Below are 19803 nucleotides of genomic sequence, written 5' to 3'. Positions count from 1 at the left end.
ACATCAGCCCGGGACATCGGTGAGGCCGGATTTCACGTAGTAGCTATGGAAACCAACGGCTCGTTCGTTGTAAGAAACCATGCAATGTACGCTCCCTTGGGCCGTGGAATTTCGCCGTATCGCCTCTACAGACTACACCGAGTATTACCTAACCATGCTATTAAACAATCACACGATAGTTCAGTAACATATATCTTCATTAATCTACCGATCATCGACCGTCGAACACTTCGAAAACAATGGGGACGGTCACGGATTCAAGGAGTTCACAAGAAGAAACTATCAATAAGTGGCGCGCCGAATTATTTTTACTGGTTTGAGAACTTCTAAAATAACTTGTAATCTGCATATCTTCTCACATCGAACCAATATTGTATACCTATCACCGTCGAAGTTTATGTCTTTCTCTGTAGAGTTCTTTTCATCCAAAACACATATCCAGAAGAGTCCCACAGAGCGGTCAAATGAAAGGATATGTGCTCCAAAAGAATGAAATTGCACGAAAGAATGAAAATCAACAGCACATCCTGGACGTGATTTAAAACAATAGCGCTTGTGGATACTCTAGGACTATTCTATCTGAGTAAAAAGTGCCATTTTTCTCGCAATTTTAGCAACTGTAACGACCCTTTATTCTTTAATACCTTTCCATTCCATAATTGAATTAAACTAGGTTTAGGGCTTATACACACAGTGTACACTGATGTACAGAACTTTAAAAAGTATTCTGCTGGGAACGAGCAGGGGTTTACACTCTAATGGGCGCAGTAAAACAATGGTCACGTCCATAGGTTCAAGAACGTTCACGGGAAGACACGATGGCAAATAGTGCAGTGTCGTAAAATTGCTTAGACTAGTTTTAAGAACGGTACAATATCTGGTCATCGGTGTACCGCTACCTGTGAATCGAAACGACAAGTGTAGACCCGTATAGCTTCGAAATTTTATGGGAGAGACACCACGACTGAGACCGACAGTAGCACAACAAACTGTTCCCATTGTGCGTCCGTGTTTAATACAGACATCTCTGTTGGTGATTCTGGTTTCTCAGTCGAATCAAAAGTCCGACATTGACAAAATTGACATAAAATACGTCCGAAAAGTTATGTTTTATTCAACTAACTGATTCATCTCCTTTGATATCCCCTAAGCTACATGTAAACAGTCCGGAAAGACTGACATCAATGTCTCCCGGACCCCATTTCTTCACCGTTTTGCAAAATATCTCATCAACCGGACGCATGGGCAACGTCTTTGTACGTTGGTCAAAACTTTGACAGTATAGGTCAGGATGTAACATCGGTCAAAGTAATATTGAATATGGAAGACGAAAATGCTTTCATCGATTGACAAAAATGAGAAGGAACGAGTCAGTAAATATCGAACCATAAAGGGGAGATCGAGACTGCCATCCCCCATGATTAATCAACTTGGAACAAAATATATATTTCAATCAACAGACTTACACAACCAGAGACAGCATTTTATTCAGCTTTAAAATAAGTCACCGCCTTTCCTATAATAACACCCCGTTTGTGTTTCGATCTACTCTGCTCTATCCCCAATCGGTATGGCCGTCCGGGTTTCGCCTGCCGTACTGACTGATACATGGTTATTTCTTCACATATTTTTTCATCGTTTGGCATAAAATACAGCATCTCTTTTGGTGCACAAGGCAAATCAACGTTTAGAAGGAAAGTCACAGGAGGTTAGGATATTATATACCGTAGGTGAAATTAGAATGGAATATTGAAGATGAAAAGACTTTAATCGGTCGACAAAAAATGCCATAAACCGAGAATTGAGATTGTCTATGATTTATTAATTGGGAACAAAAATATTCGATTGAGTCATTAAGTTTGTGTTTGATTCGTTTCAAAAATGTGTTCCTACATTCTTATCCGATTGTTTGTGTTAATAAAAATGTTTGTTTCGCCTCGGATATTTGTAGGGAAGTTTGGATTAGTGTGTACGGTAATGTTTTGTTTGTGTGGGGAAAGCTTATGGCGAGGCGAAACAAACATTTTTATTAACACAAACAATCGGATAAGAATGTAGGAACACATTTTAGAAACGAATAAAACACAAACTCGACACAAAAACATTTTGGATAGTTAGGTGGGGAGCCTCTTTCACATTCTTTACAGCCAGCTGAGTACGACGTCGTCCATTTCAGCCATCTTGTTACAAACAATGCTTTGCCATACACACCTTTTGAACTCGAGAGGGCGCATTAAGACGTCTTAAACATCAAAACAATGGCTTAATTTTGTGTATGTGGACGCAAGCGGACTCAATCTATTAATCCCCTGTGTTTACAAATCACAAATAGTGTTGCAGAAGCGTTTCAATTTTTCCCTGTCTGAACATAGTATTGTTGTTGTTAGATTATACAGCGCGCTCGGCGAACGTTACCCATGTCTAGTGTACAATCTAGCCCTGCGTACCGTGCTGTGTGTTTCGGGCGTTACACGGCCACACGTTACACGGTGGGGGCCGTGTAACGCCCGAAACACACAGCACGGTACGCAGGGCTAGTCTACAATCATGACAGTCGTTTCAGCATGCCACTCATGCACAACAAGCTTGACACCGCACTATAGCTATAGCACATCATCAAAGTTTTCTGTCAGCTATTTGTGTACTTTGATTTGGGAAATACAACCCAGACAAAACTCACTGGCATATTTTTCGAGTGTCGGATCTATATCTCGAGGAAAGTCCTCAACATCAACCGGATTGACTCTGGGCGTTTTATTATAGTAGAACATTGTATTTCTTCAGCAAGGTAAAGATATTTTGAAGGCAGAGAGATATCACCGTCCCTTCCATGCTAACCCGTTGCCGTGTATGATGCCGTCCGGGAAATTAAGTGCCAAAATACAGTGAATTATTTCAGAAACACTGGGTGTGTTATTCAATGGCACAAAATGTACCGTGTTGATTGAATTGCACTTGCATGTGCAAAATCAACACTTTTCTTCAAGTCTATTTTGTAGCTCAGAGAAGTGTCAATTGAGAAAGTTTCATTTAGCTGAGACAAAAGAGAAAGCGGGATTAAAGTTTCATGCAGGAGTGTTTAGCATTTTCTGGTTGACAATATTCAGTGTTGTATCGTGTCAAACTTGTCGATAGAGTAGACTGCACTGGCAATGCTACAGACTGCATGCTGAAGGAACTGTTGTCGTGATTGCTGACATCGAGAGGAGAAGAAAAGTACTTGATTCTTCATAAAGTTCCCAATTTAAAAGTAAACACCTAAAAGAAAACTGGTGATGTGCATGTAGTGCAGTGTTATGCTTGTTGTGAGTGACATACTGAAACGACTGCAGTGATCGTGACGAGACAGTGTATGGGAAAAGTTTGCGGCGCGCTGTAATCTAACACCAACCAAAGACGAAGACTCAACTTGTTGCAAATGTTTACTTTTCTAATGATAAGCAACATGTAGACTCGTCGAGCTCTGCAAGGTAAACCGGACACTCAATCAAATTCCACTGTATTACAAACTGTGCCGAAACTTAGACTCACATATGTCCGTTGACAGTGCTCTACGTCTGTCGTGGAGATCTACTCCTCTGTTTGGCCATTGCCACGGCCGTAGAGCAAATGTGTACAGAGTCGAGGGGAGTAATACGGCTAGTTTTCAATCGGATAAAGTAAAGTAACATGCAGAAAATGACGTGGTGCAGAGAATAACGGGCTCATGATTAGATTTGTCGTTTGAATTTTTGTAAGCAATATCACACGTCACATTTTATGTTTTCGACGGGTGAAAGATTGAATGTGAAAAAACCTTGAAAGTTGATCCTTTCACACCCCCCTCCCCCCCCCACACACACACACTATAGGTGCGTGCAGTATTGCCGGGATAGACCTTCGGCAATTTGAAGTCCCTTAGAGCGCCTTGTACGGCCATGCGAGGCGAGACCATAGCCGAGCCGTAGTTGTAAGAACAGATCTATGAGTATATTAACACAAATGATAGCATAAATACTATGAATAAAATTACTACCTCGATAGAGTGAATACAGTTGTCCAGGCGGTATTGGACAGCACAAATCGAACGGACAAGGCTGGAATGGATTTTCTCTCTTTCAAAGTATCGAGAAGTGAACAACTTGCTCAACTTAGGGAAATGATTCATGGGATCCGCTCACATTCAAAAGGGAGAAACCTTTTGACACCCTCGTTTGATTTGGCACCCTTCGTAGGATTATTACATTGCAGTAATTTTGTCACCCCTTATAATTGTTACATATAAGGCCAAAAAAGAAAAAAAACGTTAAAAAAATTCAGTTTGAAGTGTGTCGGAGGTAACAAGACCAAGGGGACACGCCCTTCAGTTTTGCGATATTCCGTACCAACAGGGAAAATGGGAAAATGTAATTTTACTGGAAAAATAACATGTAAATAACATGCACAATGACCCCTTACCGGTGTTAATTCTTGTTTGTCAATTTCAAGATTTGTTACAAAAAAATCAGTCATGTTTTCAGACCGAGGATGGACTTTGCCATAAAACAAGACTCACTATTCACTGTCCAAATTTGCAAAGAAAGTAACCTACGTGCATTTCTTAAAGTGTCATATGAAATATCTTTCCTGAACAGAGAAGTTTCAAGAGACCCCTCTGAGCCCTAGTTGCTAAATAAATGGCGATGCCATATAAGCTTCCCCATTACACCGTGGCTGAGTGTCCTTTTAACCGTTGCTGCATGTCAAAGGGATAGTTTTTCATTCCACTCAAATGTTATAATACTTTTTAGTCTACTACTTGTGTAGATAGCCGCCATAGCTTTTAGACATAACTGTTTCTTTAATCCTAAACTTTCTATTTGCACCCTGACCCTTTTTTGTTTTTGATGTATGAATAAAAACATTTCCTTTCAGAAAGTTGAGAAAACAGTTAATAATTTACATTACGAGATAAAATTACCTTACGACTGACTTTTTTTCTAACCAGAAATTTATGTCTGTCTCAAATCCACAGAATCAAAGTGTTGTTCACTGATGTTCCACTATATATGGTCGGACGTCCCCCAAGTGGTCAGTAAACCGATAACACATCGGAGAACAGTCTGCCAGCACAACCAGCTTCCACACCTCAGCTGCCATTTGTTGTAGGGTTTAATCACAACTTGCAGGCGAAACCAGTAGTTTTTGAAATGCGAAATTCTAATCAGAAGTCAATGTCTTGGACTTACCTGGTCGTATGTAGTTCCAGATATACTTTTAGGCATTAGATTGTCAGCTGTTTGGGTTACAATTGTTAAGGACGCTAATATTGTGATTTGTATAAGCAAAACTGTAGTTCTTATTCGGTAGAGCATCATGCTGACAGTGAAAATTCTGTTGTAACATTCTCTGAAATATGGAAAAATGACAAGATGACATCACAAATCATATGATTTTGCCGACAAGCTATATCGCTAACAGGGTACGGTCTGTACATTTAGCAGGCGACATATACAATTTCTGTGACATTGAAATACTGTACGACTGTTGACTCTGTTTAATAATGCATGTTTTACCATTTTGACGACGATTAACTGCCTTCATAGTTTCCATTTGTAGCAATTAGAAAGTATTGCATACATGGGTTATGAAAGATCAGGATGAGATTCCAACTTGAAGGCTAATTTTCGTGCTTTTAATTTTAGGATCTTTCATTTTAGTGGCGCCAGCAGTAGCCATTTACTTACTTTCACTGCAGGGTACAAATACATTGTGTAATCTGTCAAAATTGTACTTTTAAAAATTCTAGCGAGGTGAAATACATGGTTTTGAATAGCCTGTCATAATTCATATTTAATTACCAACTATATTAATTATGCGAATATAATGTGGTAGAAAGACCTATGAAAGTGTTTGATAGTTTTTACTATGTAAAGGTTACAGTCAAAATAGTGTATGTTAAATGATGCTTGTCGTTTTTAAGATGCAAAATGTGCTTTTATCACATATGTACTGTCTAGAAAAGAGAACGAAATAAAATAGGTGAAATCGAAAGTGTTTGTTTTCTCAAGTGAATGAACTGTATGGGGTACCTCATAAACGAGTGACTCAAGATATAATACATCTTCCAAACTATAATAACCATTGTGTTTTTCTTGAAAGTTTCCTTTTCAGCAGACTGATAGATAGAAAGCATAAATAACTAATATGCTGTTGTTGTCACAAAGATCTTGTCCATGGTTCAGGTCACAGGGATCAAACTCACCCAGCGGGCGTTACTCAATACTGTCACTTTTTCAGCTGTAATGACGGTAATGATGAATATCACGTGTAAACCATACAAGCAAAGTTGCTGGTATCCGATCCTGAAAAGTTTTTTTGTTTTTGTTTTTTGTTTTTTGTTTGTTTGTTTTTTTTGGAAGAATGTAGACGAGACCAGTATAAATTCAGTCTGAGCAATGGTGTCAGTTTCATTTTTTTAATTTCGGATACATCTGCAAAGATAAATAGGTTTCATGTTTCAACAGGCTAGAACAATAGATTGGTTCATTGCTTCGACTGCAATCTGCATTTTAAGATGCATTTTAATGTATACTAGTATCACACAAAATATCTTCTACCGTGCTAAGGTAGTGTCAAGCACTTTGAGGGCGCCCTACAAAATACTGACTCGAGTAACTATCAATGAGATCGAGGCTGCCTTCCATGACGTCATGCGCTGATTTCTGTCCGCTATCCTTCCCAGGTTCAGCCGTGGTACTTGTCGGTACAGTGAGTCGAGTTCCGTGTACGTTTCAGTCGGTAAGTACCGTAATTATGGTCAGAATCAGCAATGTTTAACTTACAATATCAACACTAAATATATTCTTCGAGGTTTCGTCTGTCCTGTATAGTAAAAATGTGCAGGGCTTGCGATATGCAGGAAACGAGGGGTACAGTAGTGAGCTTAGCTGTTCGCCTGTACCTGCAGAACCTCGACAGTCCGCCAGCTTCATTCAGGGTTCAAAGGTTCACTGTCGCTCTGCCACACGTCACGTAGTAGCGTAATAGACAAAATCTCGGCCAACGCCACACGTTGATGTCAATCCCAGTTCTGTTCGAAGTCAATTTAAGACAATATATCACTACAACACAGCTAATGTTGCTAGTTTGTGTCTGGTTTACTGTCAATTTTAGCAGTCTACGGTATACCGTTTTATGCTAATTGATCGTACAGGATCTCAACGACTGTATCACGAACAGAGTTGAACGAGATTTTTGTTTCCAGAAGACAAATTCACTTCTTACAATGGTATAATAACATTAACCCATACTTCACAATGCTCCCTAGAATATCGTGGCCAAAGGTCATGGATTTACGGTCGTTTCAAACAATACATTTGGAAGAGAGGCCCAGCTACCCTTTTATTATGATTAATGATTCTGCTATAAAATGCAGCGTCTCCTTCAGTGATTTGTATGAAACTTGAAAGACTTTAGATTGAACGAAGATGTGACTTCTGAAATCTGTACATTATTGACCCAGCAAAGAAGAAATATCATTTTAATATGACAACGTGTGATATGCCGGTACATCGCAAATGTTACAAGCAAGGGCAAATATGGATGCCTCCACTGAGAAAAATCAAGGCCCGTGAAAAGTCCACGCATGCCATTTGCAGCGTCTAGGAATTTGCCCGAGAAAAATCCTTGTCTTAACGATACTGAGGGATACTAATCAGCTTCTTCAGACTATTAAGTTAATGACTGCATGTATGCATGAAGTGAAGCCAATATGGATTTTTTATTTAATAGTATTAGATTGTGAGTTTACAATCTTGTGATGAAATTATGTTCTGTAAATTTGAGTCAACGTATTTTCATGTTTCATTGAAGGACAATTTATGATTTACAATGACTGATCTACATTCTTTTGCACTAACTATGTTTCTGAAATAAGGCCAAGAATATTGATCATTTGTAAAAGCCCGATATATCCCTGATACTTTTGTTCATTATTTTATAGTATATTTACTTGGTAGTAACTGGGTCCACTCATTTTTATCATGTATCCTTGGTAAACATAATATCAATGGTAACTAGGTTTATATCAGATTTGTACTGCTAAAGAAATCCATTTATTACGTCTCAAGTATAGGAGTCTGCGTTAGGACTGTAAAAAATGTAGACAAGAAGACAATAAACTATGTACAAACACTAAACCCAAGTACGTGACCTCAATATTAGTTTAATGTTTCTGTTAAAATGTCTGTGACACTTGCCTGGCCTTTGTTGCGTTATAATAAGTCTGTACATAGTCAGGGAAATTTTTTTTCAGAATTCTGGAAATTTTGGTCAACAACCTGAAGAAGTCGTAAGGGCACAGTTATTTGTCAAATCACTGACATGCATACAGTGCCCAAGGGCATGGCAGTGCAGTGCAGTGCCACATCATCATGAGCAGTCGTCATTGACCCCAATGCAATAGGGGTGCCCTCCCTACCTGTAATGGATAGGTTCTAATTTAAATATTAGTGTCGGTATTGACAATATCGGTTGTCTTGTTATGACTTGGGTATCAAATTAGTTTTTAGTCGAGTGATATAAGGACATTTTGGGTTTTACAAGATTTACGCAGAGAATGTGATACTGTTCAGCTAGTTGAGGGTGTCACCCCTCATGTGTCAGTAACATGTGTCCAAATATCAGCTCTGTGATTGGCTCAGCTTTGGAGGTGTGGTGGAGGTTTGTCTCTGCCAGCTGTAGCAATACCATAGTTGTGTGGAATCAGAGAAACAAAAAGGAATAGTCTGCTGTTTGGAAACTGAACACTGTTGGGCATCTGAATTAAGCTGTGACCTTGCATTGTGGATTTATGTAAAGTAGGCATCAAGTTCTGTTTAGCCACTATTGTAAAAGAAGTCTGTTGTCCATTGAAGCATTTCAAGGTAACAATATCACTTGTTTTGCTAATCATATCTGAACATAAATGAATGGATTTTTGTGACATATTTGCATGGTAAAACATTTTCACAATGCTAACAGGATTGACAACATTGCATAAGCTCTAACTTTCTTTGAAAAATAGAAAATATGCTACCACAGGTGAAATATTCAAATCTGACAGGTGAAAAAATTACATATACGGTAAGTCTTTTAATGAACTGCATCGTTAAAGGTAGGATATATCACATCTTTAAAAAGCAAGAAAGATTTTAGCAAGACAGAGTCCTGCGTGAAATGATTTTCAATACCTTTACTCTAAGTAAAACTGCAGTCATCTTGTACTACTACTGTTTCAAATATTACTGAGTGTAAGGTAAAGTCTGCCCTCAGAAATAATTCTGCCCTCCGAAAGCCATTCTGACTCCAACAGTTTTGCCATGTGAAGGAACAAGGTGGAAAGATTTCTTGTCAGTGTGTTGAATATTTGTGTATTAACCCAACATCCTCTTTGTACCAGCAGTTTTGTGAAAAGCAAACAGCTTGTCAGCACAACAATGGAATTAGCATTGAATAATTGCCCTGTTTATCTGCGGGTGTGCAACGGGTGTTGGCCTGTCTGAGCACTCTGGTTGGCTGGTAGGATGTCAGGGCAAGAGGTCAAAAGTTTATATTTGCATTCAGGCCATTCTATGTAAAAGCAGGCAAAAATAACAAAACATTTATTCATTGCACTGAAAACCAACCTTTTTTTATTTCCTGCTTCCCACATTTTTGAATTTTTTTGTTTTCATCAAAGCATGATATTGTAAACATGTTTCACCATTTTTGTTGAAAGGTGAATTCCTCTGAATTAAATCTCAGTGAAATGCTATAGTATTATAATGAGAAATTCTTTTGTTTTAGTGACAAATTAGGGAATTTTAATGAAATGGAAAATGTCTCAAACATCAAAACAGTGAAATTAAATCCCTGTGAAAATTACTGATTTTACAGTTGTCCGTAAAAACAGAAACCACTATGCAAACACTGCATACAGCATGTCTTGTTCTATAAGTCCTGTGATGTAAATTGTCATGCCAAATGTACCTGTCTGGTTCTTGCTAGTTGAACAGTGTTCTGATTCAGATTAACATGGAGTAGATATTTCACGCTGAGCATCACAATGAGTTATGGTGTTGAAAACGTAGTTTGTAAATTTAAAATATGTGTAACAGCCCCAATTTTCAATGGAATTGATTAACTGGGGGAAACTGCATTAAAAGAGTAGATCTAAGAGAGATTTGACATAAAAATGTAACCAAAGCTATCTTGTCCTCATTAAATATTCATTGTTTATATCCTCTTGTCCAGTCCTATTTTTCAAATCAACTATCTGTGAGGCATATTTATAAAACCTGTAGATTTGTGACAACACTTTGGATCTGTACTACGATCAAACCGTCTCAAGTCAAAGGTGAAGTGAAAATTTAACCAGTTATACAGAACATTTTCATGTTGTAGTCAGCAGTGCAGACACCAAAGAACTCAGTAATGTGTGAGATTTGAGGTAATAAAAGTTTGTATAATAGATATGTGTCAGGGATTAAGTACCCTGAACAAATCAAGATTTTAAATGCACCTGTTACTGAACATAATAATTAAATTTGAAGAACAGTAGCATGTTACCATGCATGAACCAATTCAAATTTTACAAGTAAAAAAATAAATTTACATTTTAAATACAAATCCAAATCTAGCCATGAGGAATCTCATTTAACAGCCCTGTGATGATTAGGATGCTTCTGAGAACATTATAAATTTTGAATTCAATATAGTTAAGCTATTAGTGAGTGTGTAATGCTTTGAATTGAAAAAAGGTTTCTCGATGTGTCAACTGCTTTAAGGAGACAGATCCATTGGAATGCTGTTAGTTTTTGTTCCCCTAATATGATATAATTTATGGTAGACCCTTTGCAGTTTGTTCAGACTTGCATGGGTTTTGTCAGGTGCATATATTTGTTGTACAGAGATTTAAATCTTTAGGGCACACAACACTGTGCAACAGATCAACCTTGAAATGGGGGTGATATATTTGAGGTCACCAGTTCAGTGACCTTTGCACTTTGGATATCAGGTGATCAATGTAGGTTCAGTGTTATCTGCTTTAGGTCACAATCACAAAATTAATGGTAAACTCAAGTTGGTAAAGCCTAAAGGCTGACATGAGGCAGCAATGCTCTTTTTTCAACTAAAACAATGTAGTGTCTGTGGTTTTCATCAAATTTATATAGAATTTGATTGACTGGGCTGATTCAGAACCACATGTACATGTATGTAGTAGTATCACAGAAGAAAGCCCCTATGAATTTGAAGAAATATTACAACAGGCAAGTCATGGCATTTCACTGAGTTAACAGTCGTGAAAGATGTTTTACGTCTTATTTTGTCAAGCCTGTTTCTGTAACTTTGAATGTTGTTAAACAGTTGTTTTCTACATTCGACAAAACAAATGTATTACAAATTCAAGTTCAAACCCACTTGCATGATTGACCTGCTCTCCCCTAATTTCCTGTAAAGAGATCCACATTCACCATCAATAACGATTGGTTAGGGCCAAACCATTCTGGTGAAAGGGTTGAGCATAATTTTTTTAGCCAGGAACACCCATATTTATAAAAATAGACATTGAATGGATGAATTGTCAAATGAAGTGAACTTTGAAGTTTGAAGTTCAAGTTCATCAACCGGGCAATTGTGCCTTGTAACCTCTTGGGAGAAAAGATCATCAGTTTTGACGTGATCCTGGCATCTGAATGAGTCTTTTCAAACCAAAGATTTTATCAACTGCATTTTACATAGAAATTAAATGTCAGTCACACATATTTTCACACTGTCAGTGGTTTCCCTGGTTTGTGCATGCCAACAAAATAGCCAAGATGACAGACGTGTTTGAAGTCTGAGAAGAAATATGCACATTACGTGTGCTGTATACATGATAAGTGATACAACTGAGCCTGCATATAAATCTGAAAAGTGTTAAGAAAACTGTTTTCGTTTTAGTTTTGTTGCATTTTCTATGTTCATCAGATGTGTCAAATTTATTAAAACAATTTTTAGTTGCTGTGCTTGAGAGAATTAGGTTTGTGGAATGTATGATGGCCGTAGAAGCATGATATAATGAGTATCATGAAGTGTGGTGTATCATCTACTTTACACATCAAATGCCATGAGTATCAAAGCTACAGTCTGTGCTACTGGCTTTTCAACCATCCATGGAATGTCTGTCTGACCTTTTCGTCTGTTGCACTGCATCCAGACAAGATTGTCTCCGGCACAGTTGTTTGCCATGTAAATCTTCCTATCCTGAAACCCTAGAATTCCGTATGATCACCTATGACCTATGAGATGAAATTTACAGAATTTCAGAGTTTATCCTGCAGTCTAGCACAGCCTAGTAAACTTCTGTTAAGATAACTTCAATGTCATAGTGACCTTAGGATGGTGACCCTACTGTATTATTTATCCTGCAATGAATATTCAGCTATTGTTAGTCAGCAGACAGGATTTCTCCCATAGTATTGTTCTGTATTGTTTCCTGGTCTATTTTCTCTTTATACTCTTTACATGACTGCCAACAATGTGTTTTATTCACTTTCACGTCTAAATATCAGTTACTATAGAAAGTAGGGGGAAGGATGTCTTTCATTTGTGAAGTGATAGATTTTCATAACTATGTGCTGTAAAAGTATCATTTCTTATGTGCACTGAAATAGTGCCTGAACCGGACGATAAACAGCTTTCTCAGACTGAATTAAAATTTGATGCATATGCTGACAGTACATGTCAAACCGTCTAGTGCTGAAGTCCCAATTCGGCAATTATTCACTCCAGCAGTGTCACTAGTATGAACAACAATATTTTCTCCATTGCATTTACTAATGGCACCCAAGGAAAGTTGCAAGAGATTGTCCAGTGTCATTAGTCCACATATAAAAGAGGTCTCTACATCATGTTCATACATTGACTTTGAGATTGATGCAGATCACTTGTTCACGCCAGTACTTTCACAACTTCCAAGCAGCAGAGTTTGGCCAAGCCATATTGATGAAAGACTAGAGAAAACCCTGTGATCATGTTTTCCCAAGTCACACAATCTCATGACCTACCATATATATATATATGTATATATAGAGAGAGAGAGAGAGAGAGAGAGAGAGAGAGAGAAGAGAGAGAGAGAGAGAGAGAGAGCGCACACAGGATAATTATGTTATCCCAAGTAACACAATCCAATGACCTGCCTATATCTGTTTTATTGAATTCACCAGATCTAACAACAAGTCAAGATGTCTCGTGAAATCCCAGTCTACCTGACCCGCGAGAAGCAGAAGGAATTGGCAGATATTGCTAATGCTATTGTTGCCCCAGGCAAGGGTATTCTTGCTGCTGATGAAAGTACCGGTGAGCTGACAATAATTTGATTTATGACTTGGAATAGTAATAAGAACCATTGGTGACCAAACAAAATAGATAAAATATTGAGTTACATAAGGTTTTTTGCTTCACCCACAGTATCTTAAAACAAGATGTTACATAATCATCAATACTGGTGCTCAAAATAATTTGACATCCACATTTCTCATGGATTTTATTCCTGCCGGATCTGAAACTTATAAAGCAGTCCATAAGTTTTCCTGTAGAAACTTGTGTATGAGTATTATGACATGAAATCATCGCGAAAATGAATTAATGGTCATGACCATTAATGCATATTCGCGATGATTTCATGTATCGTGTCTCAAATCGGGGTCGAATATATGCATGGTCGCCCATTCATTCAGTATCTTTCAACATGTCAAACAATAAATAGTATCTCGTATCAAACAAAATTTGTGAAAAAATGGCCGACTTTGTCCCTTTCATCCAGCAGGTCATACAAGCAACAATTCTCAAATCACTTAGTTCACACAAAAACTACAGCAACGTTGGCATCATGGTCAGTTGCCCGTTATGAGATTAATACTTCACCGTTTTTGTATTATGAAATGTTAATCTTAGTATCTAATACAAAGTGTGATCACTGAATATTTCAGGAACCATGGGCAAGCGTCTGAGTAACATCAGTGTGGAAAACGTTGAAGAAAACCGCCGCCTGTACAGACAGCTGCTGTTCTCAACAGACAATGCAGTGGCTGAGAACATCAGTGGTGTCATCCTTTACCATGAAACGTTTTACCAGAAAGATGACAATGGTGTACTTTTCACTGAAGTGTTGAAGAAGAAGGGAATTATTCCAGGCATCAAGGTAGATATGATCAATGCGTGCGTATTTCATTATAGGTGAGCCTGTTTCCCATGCATGGTAATTTGTATATATCTGGAAGATACCTTAATCATTAGTAAATAAATAAATAAAAAAAGATTTACTCCAATGCTTGATCTTGCTTTCCTTGTGTAATAATTTATCTTCACTAGAGAAAAAGACTGTACCCAGTGGATATTGTCAATTCATAGTACGGTTTTAATATCGTAATCCATTGTACAGCTTAGTGTAATCTTCCGTCTTGCCGACATACTTTCCTGCCGGGGAGATGGACTTTCAATTACGAAGCCTCTGGATTATTAAAATAAGGCAACCAGCTCAAAAATATGATCCTTTTGATCTCAATAATGATCCCAGGCAATTTGTAAGTAGCCAAAAAATGATACAAAGGTTGCATCCCAACAATTTTCACTAATGGGACTATGCAGTTGTTTTGCAAGAATAACACATACTTGTAGACGTCATGTTGGAACACATATTTCTTTCACAGGTTGACAAGGGTGTTGTTCCTCTTGGCGGTACTGACAACGAGTGCACAACTCAGGGCTTGGATGGCCTCGGTGAACGCTGTGCTCAGTACAAGAAAGATGGTGCTCAGTTTGCTAAATGGCGTTGTGTGCTGAAGATCCAACAATACACCCCATCCTACCTGGCTGTTATTGAGAATGCAAACGTCCTGGCACGCTATGCAACCATCTGCCAACAGGTACAGTTTTGCTTCACTCTCCAAACTTTTCCTACCTGTTTGTCACTATGCACACATTGTGTGTTTATAATGATAAACTTGATAGTTCTGGCTACTGTGAATATATTTTGATTTGTGCTAGGGGCAAACTACATATTGCAATGCATTATTGGTAAAAAGTTGACTTCTCACAACAGCAAGAGTTTTAAACCGTGATCTAATAACTTGTTTTTAACATGAATGTAAACATTATCATGCCAAAAAGTTCTGTTTAAACGCATTCATCTTTTCAACTTGTTAGGCTTTTTGTTGAATGAAATTCCTGTATAACCTAAAACTTTACTTTGGCTTCTGTTATCTTATGTATTTTACCTGTGGACATCTACCATATTGAAAACATGGTCAACAGCCTAATTAGACTTTTAAGATTCACTTAGGTGGCAAAATCATGTTTACAATACCGAGAATTGCAAGTTCACCTTGGTGTCTCACAACTCATTGTCAAAAATTTCAGAGAGTTTCAGTTAGTGGTATCTATTGAATGTAGATATGAGCCAGCAAAACCAGCCAGATATTTTGCATTTCCATACAACCTTCTTTTGCTCAAACAGAAACGCTTTGTTCCATTCCTCTCAAGTCTATCACGCCATTCCCATGCCAATTCAACTGACAGCATGAGATTTCTCCCTTCATTTCCCTTCCCTTAAAGGGGCACTCCCACTTGGTAACATTTTTAAAACACATTTTTTTAATGCCAACGGTCGATATTTGATGTGGCGACTCTGCGCGGATCGCGAGATATTGATAAAAACATGTCATTTCCTGAGCGTATTTTTCACATCCCGAAGTTTTACGATCGTTTCTGGTTATGACGCGAAATCCCCCGAAAGTGTGTTGTTTTGCTTATTGACGATATTCTAAGGAGTCCAAAAACATTCGAATGATGCAATTAATTTACCTCCTACTTCGATGACTTTATATACATCATTATCAATGCCTTTACCTCTGGTAATTCTTTTTTAAAACTTCTCCTTAGTTTTTGTCGTTTTCATTATTCTCAATCAGTTGTATTAAATTTTTAAACAATACCACATAGATATCAGTTTTTACGTGTAAAATATTAGTTGCCTCTGATGACTACATTTTGTCGTCTGCCACACAGTTACGCGTGGTTCGATACATAGCAGCCGCCGCGTGTGGTATGCGTTTAAAAAGTTACCAAGTGGGAGTGCCTCTTTAATCTACATCTCTGATCTATCAATGATATTTGTTGGAGTTAACCAGCAAAAAAACAAGTACAAAAAGACTGTACAGTACTGCTGATGTTCTATTAGTGAATATGACTGACACACTTTTTCACAAAATATAGATATAATATTATGAAACTTTGTAGTGACGTCATAGCTGTAATTCTAGGCCTTACCGTGTCTGAATACGCTGCTTTTGAAATTTTAAATATTTTAATCAAAACAGCACGACTGGAATCAGCAGACTTTTCTAGCTGTGTGAGTCACAAAAGTGAATGCATATTAAGGTTATATCATTTGTGCAACATGCTTATTTCTTTGCTAATTATCCATTGGCATTTTGATGGAAATCTGTACTCCTGGGATAGTACACTTGTGTCACATTATCGTCAATCACAACAGATGATGCACCTTCTAACAATGTACACTGCAATTGTTGTGACATGTGGGTACCATACTGGATATTCCATTTTTGACTCAACATTAACTCCACCACAACTACATGTATAATAAAAGGTAAGGTAAGACTGAACTTTGACCCCATGTACACACATCCTACACTCAATATCAGGGTAAGAGCTCACAAACCTGCATTTGTGTTGTCCCAACAGAATGGTCTGGTGCCCATCGTTGAACCCGAGATCTTGCCAGATGGTGAACATGACTTGGCCAGGTGCCAACATGAAACTGAGAGGGTGCTAGCAGCAGTGTACAAGGCCCTCAGTGACCACCACGTCTTCTTGGAGGGTACCCTTCTCAAACCCAACATGGTGACACAGGGCCACAGCTGCACCACAAAATACACTCCACAGGATATTGCATATGCCACAGTCACAGCTCTGTCACGTACAGTACCCGCTGCTGTTCCAGGTACAGACTGATTTACCACAAACTGAGCCTTGCATGGAATTTCTACTATGGATCTCCACTTGTGAAGCCTCCTTGTGCATTCTCTGTTCTTCCTCGACTGGCAATTTAAATACCAAAGCTGAATGCCTTTTTTACCACTATAGTTCCACCTTTCATAGCTGTTTATGATGAGGTTTGTTCACATGAAGGGAACCCACAGATGCAGTGGTTGGCTATGGTAAGGTTCCTTCTCATCACTAGTTCAGAAATTTGCCAGAAATGGACACTTTCTCGATTGTTTAGCAAGAAGCATGCGAGAATACATACTATCTCTCACTTAATTTGCGAGAATTTTGTTTTCTCGCAATCAACCAGCGAGAACTATGTTTTCTTGCTCTGCATCTGCCAGAAATTGAATTCATGTAATCAATCTGCTAACTAATTTCTTGCTGGTTGATTGCAAGAATTCAATTTCTTTCAGATGCAGAGCAAGAAAACACAGTTCTTGCTGGCTGATTGCGGGAAAACAAAATTCTCGCCTCACTTCTCGCCAAAAAGCGTCCATAAAGTGTCCGTAATTTCTCGCAAATGTATGTACAAGTGCGTGAAGAGGAACCCACAGATGCAGTAGATTGTTTTCAAGTATACAGTATTATATGCATATACATAGAATAGGAATATTAGCAATGGAAAACATACCAAAATTGACAATAGGCTTGATACTACGGAAAGATTAGCTATATGATTGCATTTTGAGTGCAGGTCTTGGCTGCTAGGTATGCAAGTAGGTATGCAATCCCTGTTGTTTTTACACCAAGACGTTACTAATCTGTTGCCATCATCTTTTGTGCATTGCAGGTATCACCTTCTTGTCCGGCGGCCAGTCAGAAGATGACGCCACTATCAATCTTGATGCCATCAACAAGTGGCCAGGCAAGAAACCGTGGGCTCTGACCTTCTCTTACGGCCGTGCTTTGCAGGCTAGTGTACTCAAGGCTTGGGGAGGCAAACCAGATGGTGTAAAGGCTGGACAGGATCAACTCCTGAAGAGAGCCAAGGCAATTGTTGTTCATTCATATCAAAACAAAAATTAATTGACTGTCTTTTGTACTTCATTGTGCTGATGTTTTGCTCCCTATATCAGGATTACCGTAGCTTTCCCTCTGAGCTGAAGAGATGCACTCAGACTCAAGAAGGTTCATCTCTGAAACAAGAAAGCTTTCATGTAACAAGTTAAACAAGCACTGGTGTCAGACTGATGCACTGTCATTTCCACCAAAATTGACTCAAAGAGTTCAAGAAATTCTAAAGCTAAATGCCATACCTAGAGATTTAGAACCACTGCTTCAGAAGAGAAGTCTTCTTTGACTGTACATCATTGCTTGTCCATTTTATCAGTTAGTATTGGCAAATATAGCACAAAAGCAAGCCACTAGACAGGCCCACTAGATATTTATTTCATCTGGATTGGAGGTCTGCCAGATATTACAATAAAAATGTACTTACTGTTGCCAATGATGCATTTGATCTCTGTTAACTCATCCATTGACAAGTGTTTAACTGCAGCTTCACATTCGTACATTTTAATTTACAGCGCTTGAGATATTTAAAAGGATGTTGAAAACAGCATATTTGTGTGTTGATAGCCAAGTTAATCCCCAAAGAAATAGAAAATCATTTTCAATGTTTTCCCAGCCAGACTTGCCTTCTATATATATCAGGTCAATTTTTTACCTCATTTCTGCATTCAGTGAAAACTTCAAAATAGTGTGAAATTGATAATAACAACCAACTTTGACACATGTGAGACTGGTAGTAGCATTATAATGTTCTGCATATTGCATGAAGTAATAATACAGTTGCTGCCTGGAAGTCACCAACCGGACATTTCCCTCCTACCAATTCAGATAGGGAAAAGGCATAGGATAGGTGTCCTGGCCCAATGTATGTGTCCCAGAACTATATTGCCTGTCAGTAATGTTTCTTTTTTGATTTCCTTTATCTTCAGGCCAATGGCAATGCTGCCCAGGGCAAGTACGAAGGTGGCGTATCCAGTCTCAGTGCTGGAGAATCACTCTACGTCGCAAACCATGCTTACTAAAACATGACGCTAAAGAACTCAGCAGTAGCACGTGCTCATCATCGCAGATGTTATCAGCTCTCTGAAATCCACTCCAAGACCAATGAGACAACTCTAAGAAAACAGGAGAGAGGAATTCTGTAGATAATATACCATGTACAGGAGTTTGATTTTTGTCATTTTTGTTTCTGTAGTATCAAGCTAATTACTACCATTTCGGTTGGATGGACGTGATCTAAGTAAGGATTAAAGTATGGTGACGATAAATATGTTATTTCATGGACGGAGTTATTGAGCTTAACATATTTTCAGACAATGGTGTCTGAAATGTGTACCACATGAATAATGTATGTTAGGAGGAGATTTTTTAATGGTAAATGTAAAAGATCACCAAATAAGATTTTTTAAGGTTAAAAAAATGGGAGCCGAGAGATTTATATTATTTTGGATTCTTTTCTGCAATTGAGAGTATTGGTATGTTTTGCTTAATCAGTGTTGATTGTCTATTTCAAGGGAAGGTGCTAACATTACTGAGGCCAAGGTAGACCCATGAAGAAAGTGATAACCATCTTGTTCAAGATCATTGTATTTACACTCAGCACATTTCAAAACTTTGTGTAATGCCTTGTAGTCATGAGCCAAGCCTTGCCATCATTTACAACTTTGGCATTAAAGATTGCGTATTCAAACTTGCTGCATGTCTTTACATATATATTATTAATCATAAAAGCAATACAAATATTAAACTTCCAAAAAGCTA

At 38.1% G+C, this 19803-nt stretch overlaps 1 protein-coding gene across 2 annotated transcripts; it reads left to right on the top strand.

Annotated features, from left to right (window-relative positions):
- Positions 1–6623: 6623 nt before the first annotated feature.
- Positions 6624–19803, top strand: LOC139145690 (fructose-bisphosphate aldolase C-like). Of its 2 annotated transcripts, none has more exons than XM_070716990.1 (7): positions 6624–6759; positions 13188–13320; positions 13953–14164; positions 14673–14888; positions 16726–16984; positions 17822–18021; positions 18972–19803. In XM_070716990.1, exons 2-7 carry the CDS (start codon positions 13206–13208, stop codon positions 19062–19064), a joined length of 1095 nt encoding a protein of 364 aa, XP_070573091.1. In that variant the 5' UTR covers positions 6624–6759; positions 13188–13205; the 3' UTR covers positions 19065–19803. The 2 variants fall into 2 exon arrangements, with proteins under 2 accessions (XP_070573091.1, XP_070573092.1); XM_070716991.1 differs by lacking the exon at positions 6624–6759 and adding an exon at positions 8645–8885.

Source organism: Ptychodera flava, chromosome 12, assembly GCF_041260155.1.
Source record: "Ptychodera flava strain L36383 chromosome 12, AS_Pfla_20210202, whole genome shotgun sequence".
Classification (NCBI taxonomy): domain Eukaryota; kingdom Metazoa; phylum Hemichordata; class Enteropneusta; family Ptychoderidae; genus Ptychodera; species Ptychodera flava.
Note: the sequence above shows the minus strand (reverse complement) of the source record. Positions and strands in the feature narration are given on the sequence as shown.

What these genes read in the sequence shown, in the direction of transcription:
- LOC139145690 (XM_070716990.1), top strand. Translation starts at nt 13,206, where the DNA reads ATGTCTCGTGAAATCCCAGTCTACCTGACCCGCGAGAAGCAGAAGGAA. An exon ending in ATGCAACCATCTGCCAACAG is followed by an intron (nt 14,889 to 16,725) that starts GTACAGTTTTGC and finishes TTGTCCCAACAG; the next exon opens with AATGGTCTGGTGCCCATCGT. An exon ending in AGTACCCGCTGCTGTTCCAG is followed by an intron (nt 16,985 to 17,821) that starts GTACAGACTGAT and finishes TGTGCATTGCAG; the next exon opens with GTATCACCTTCTTGTCCGGC.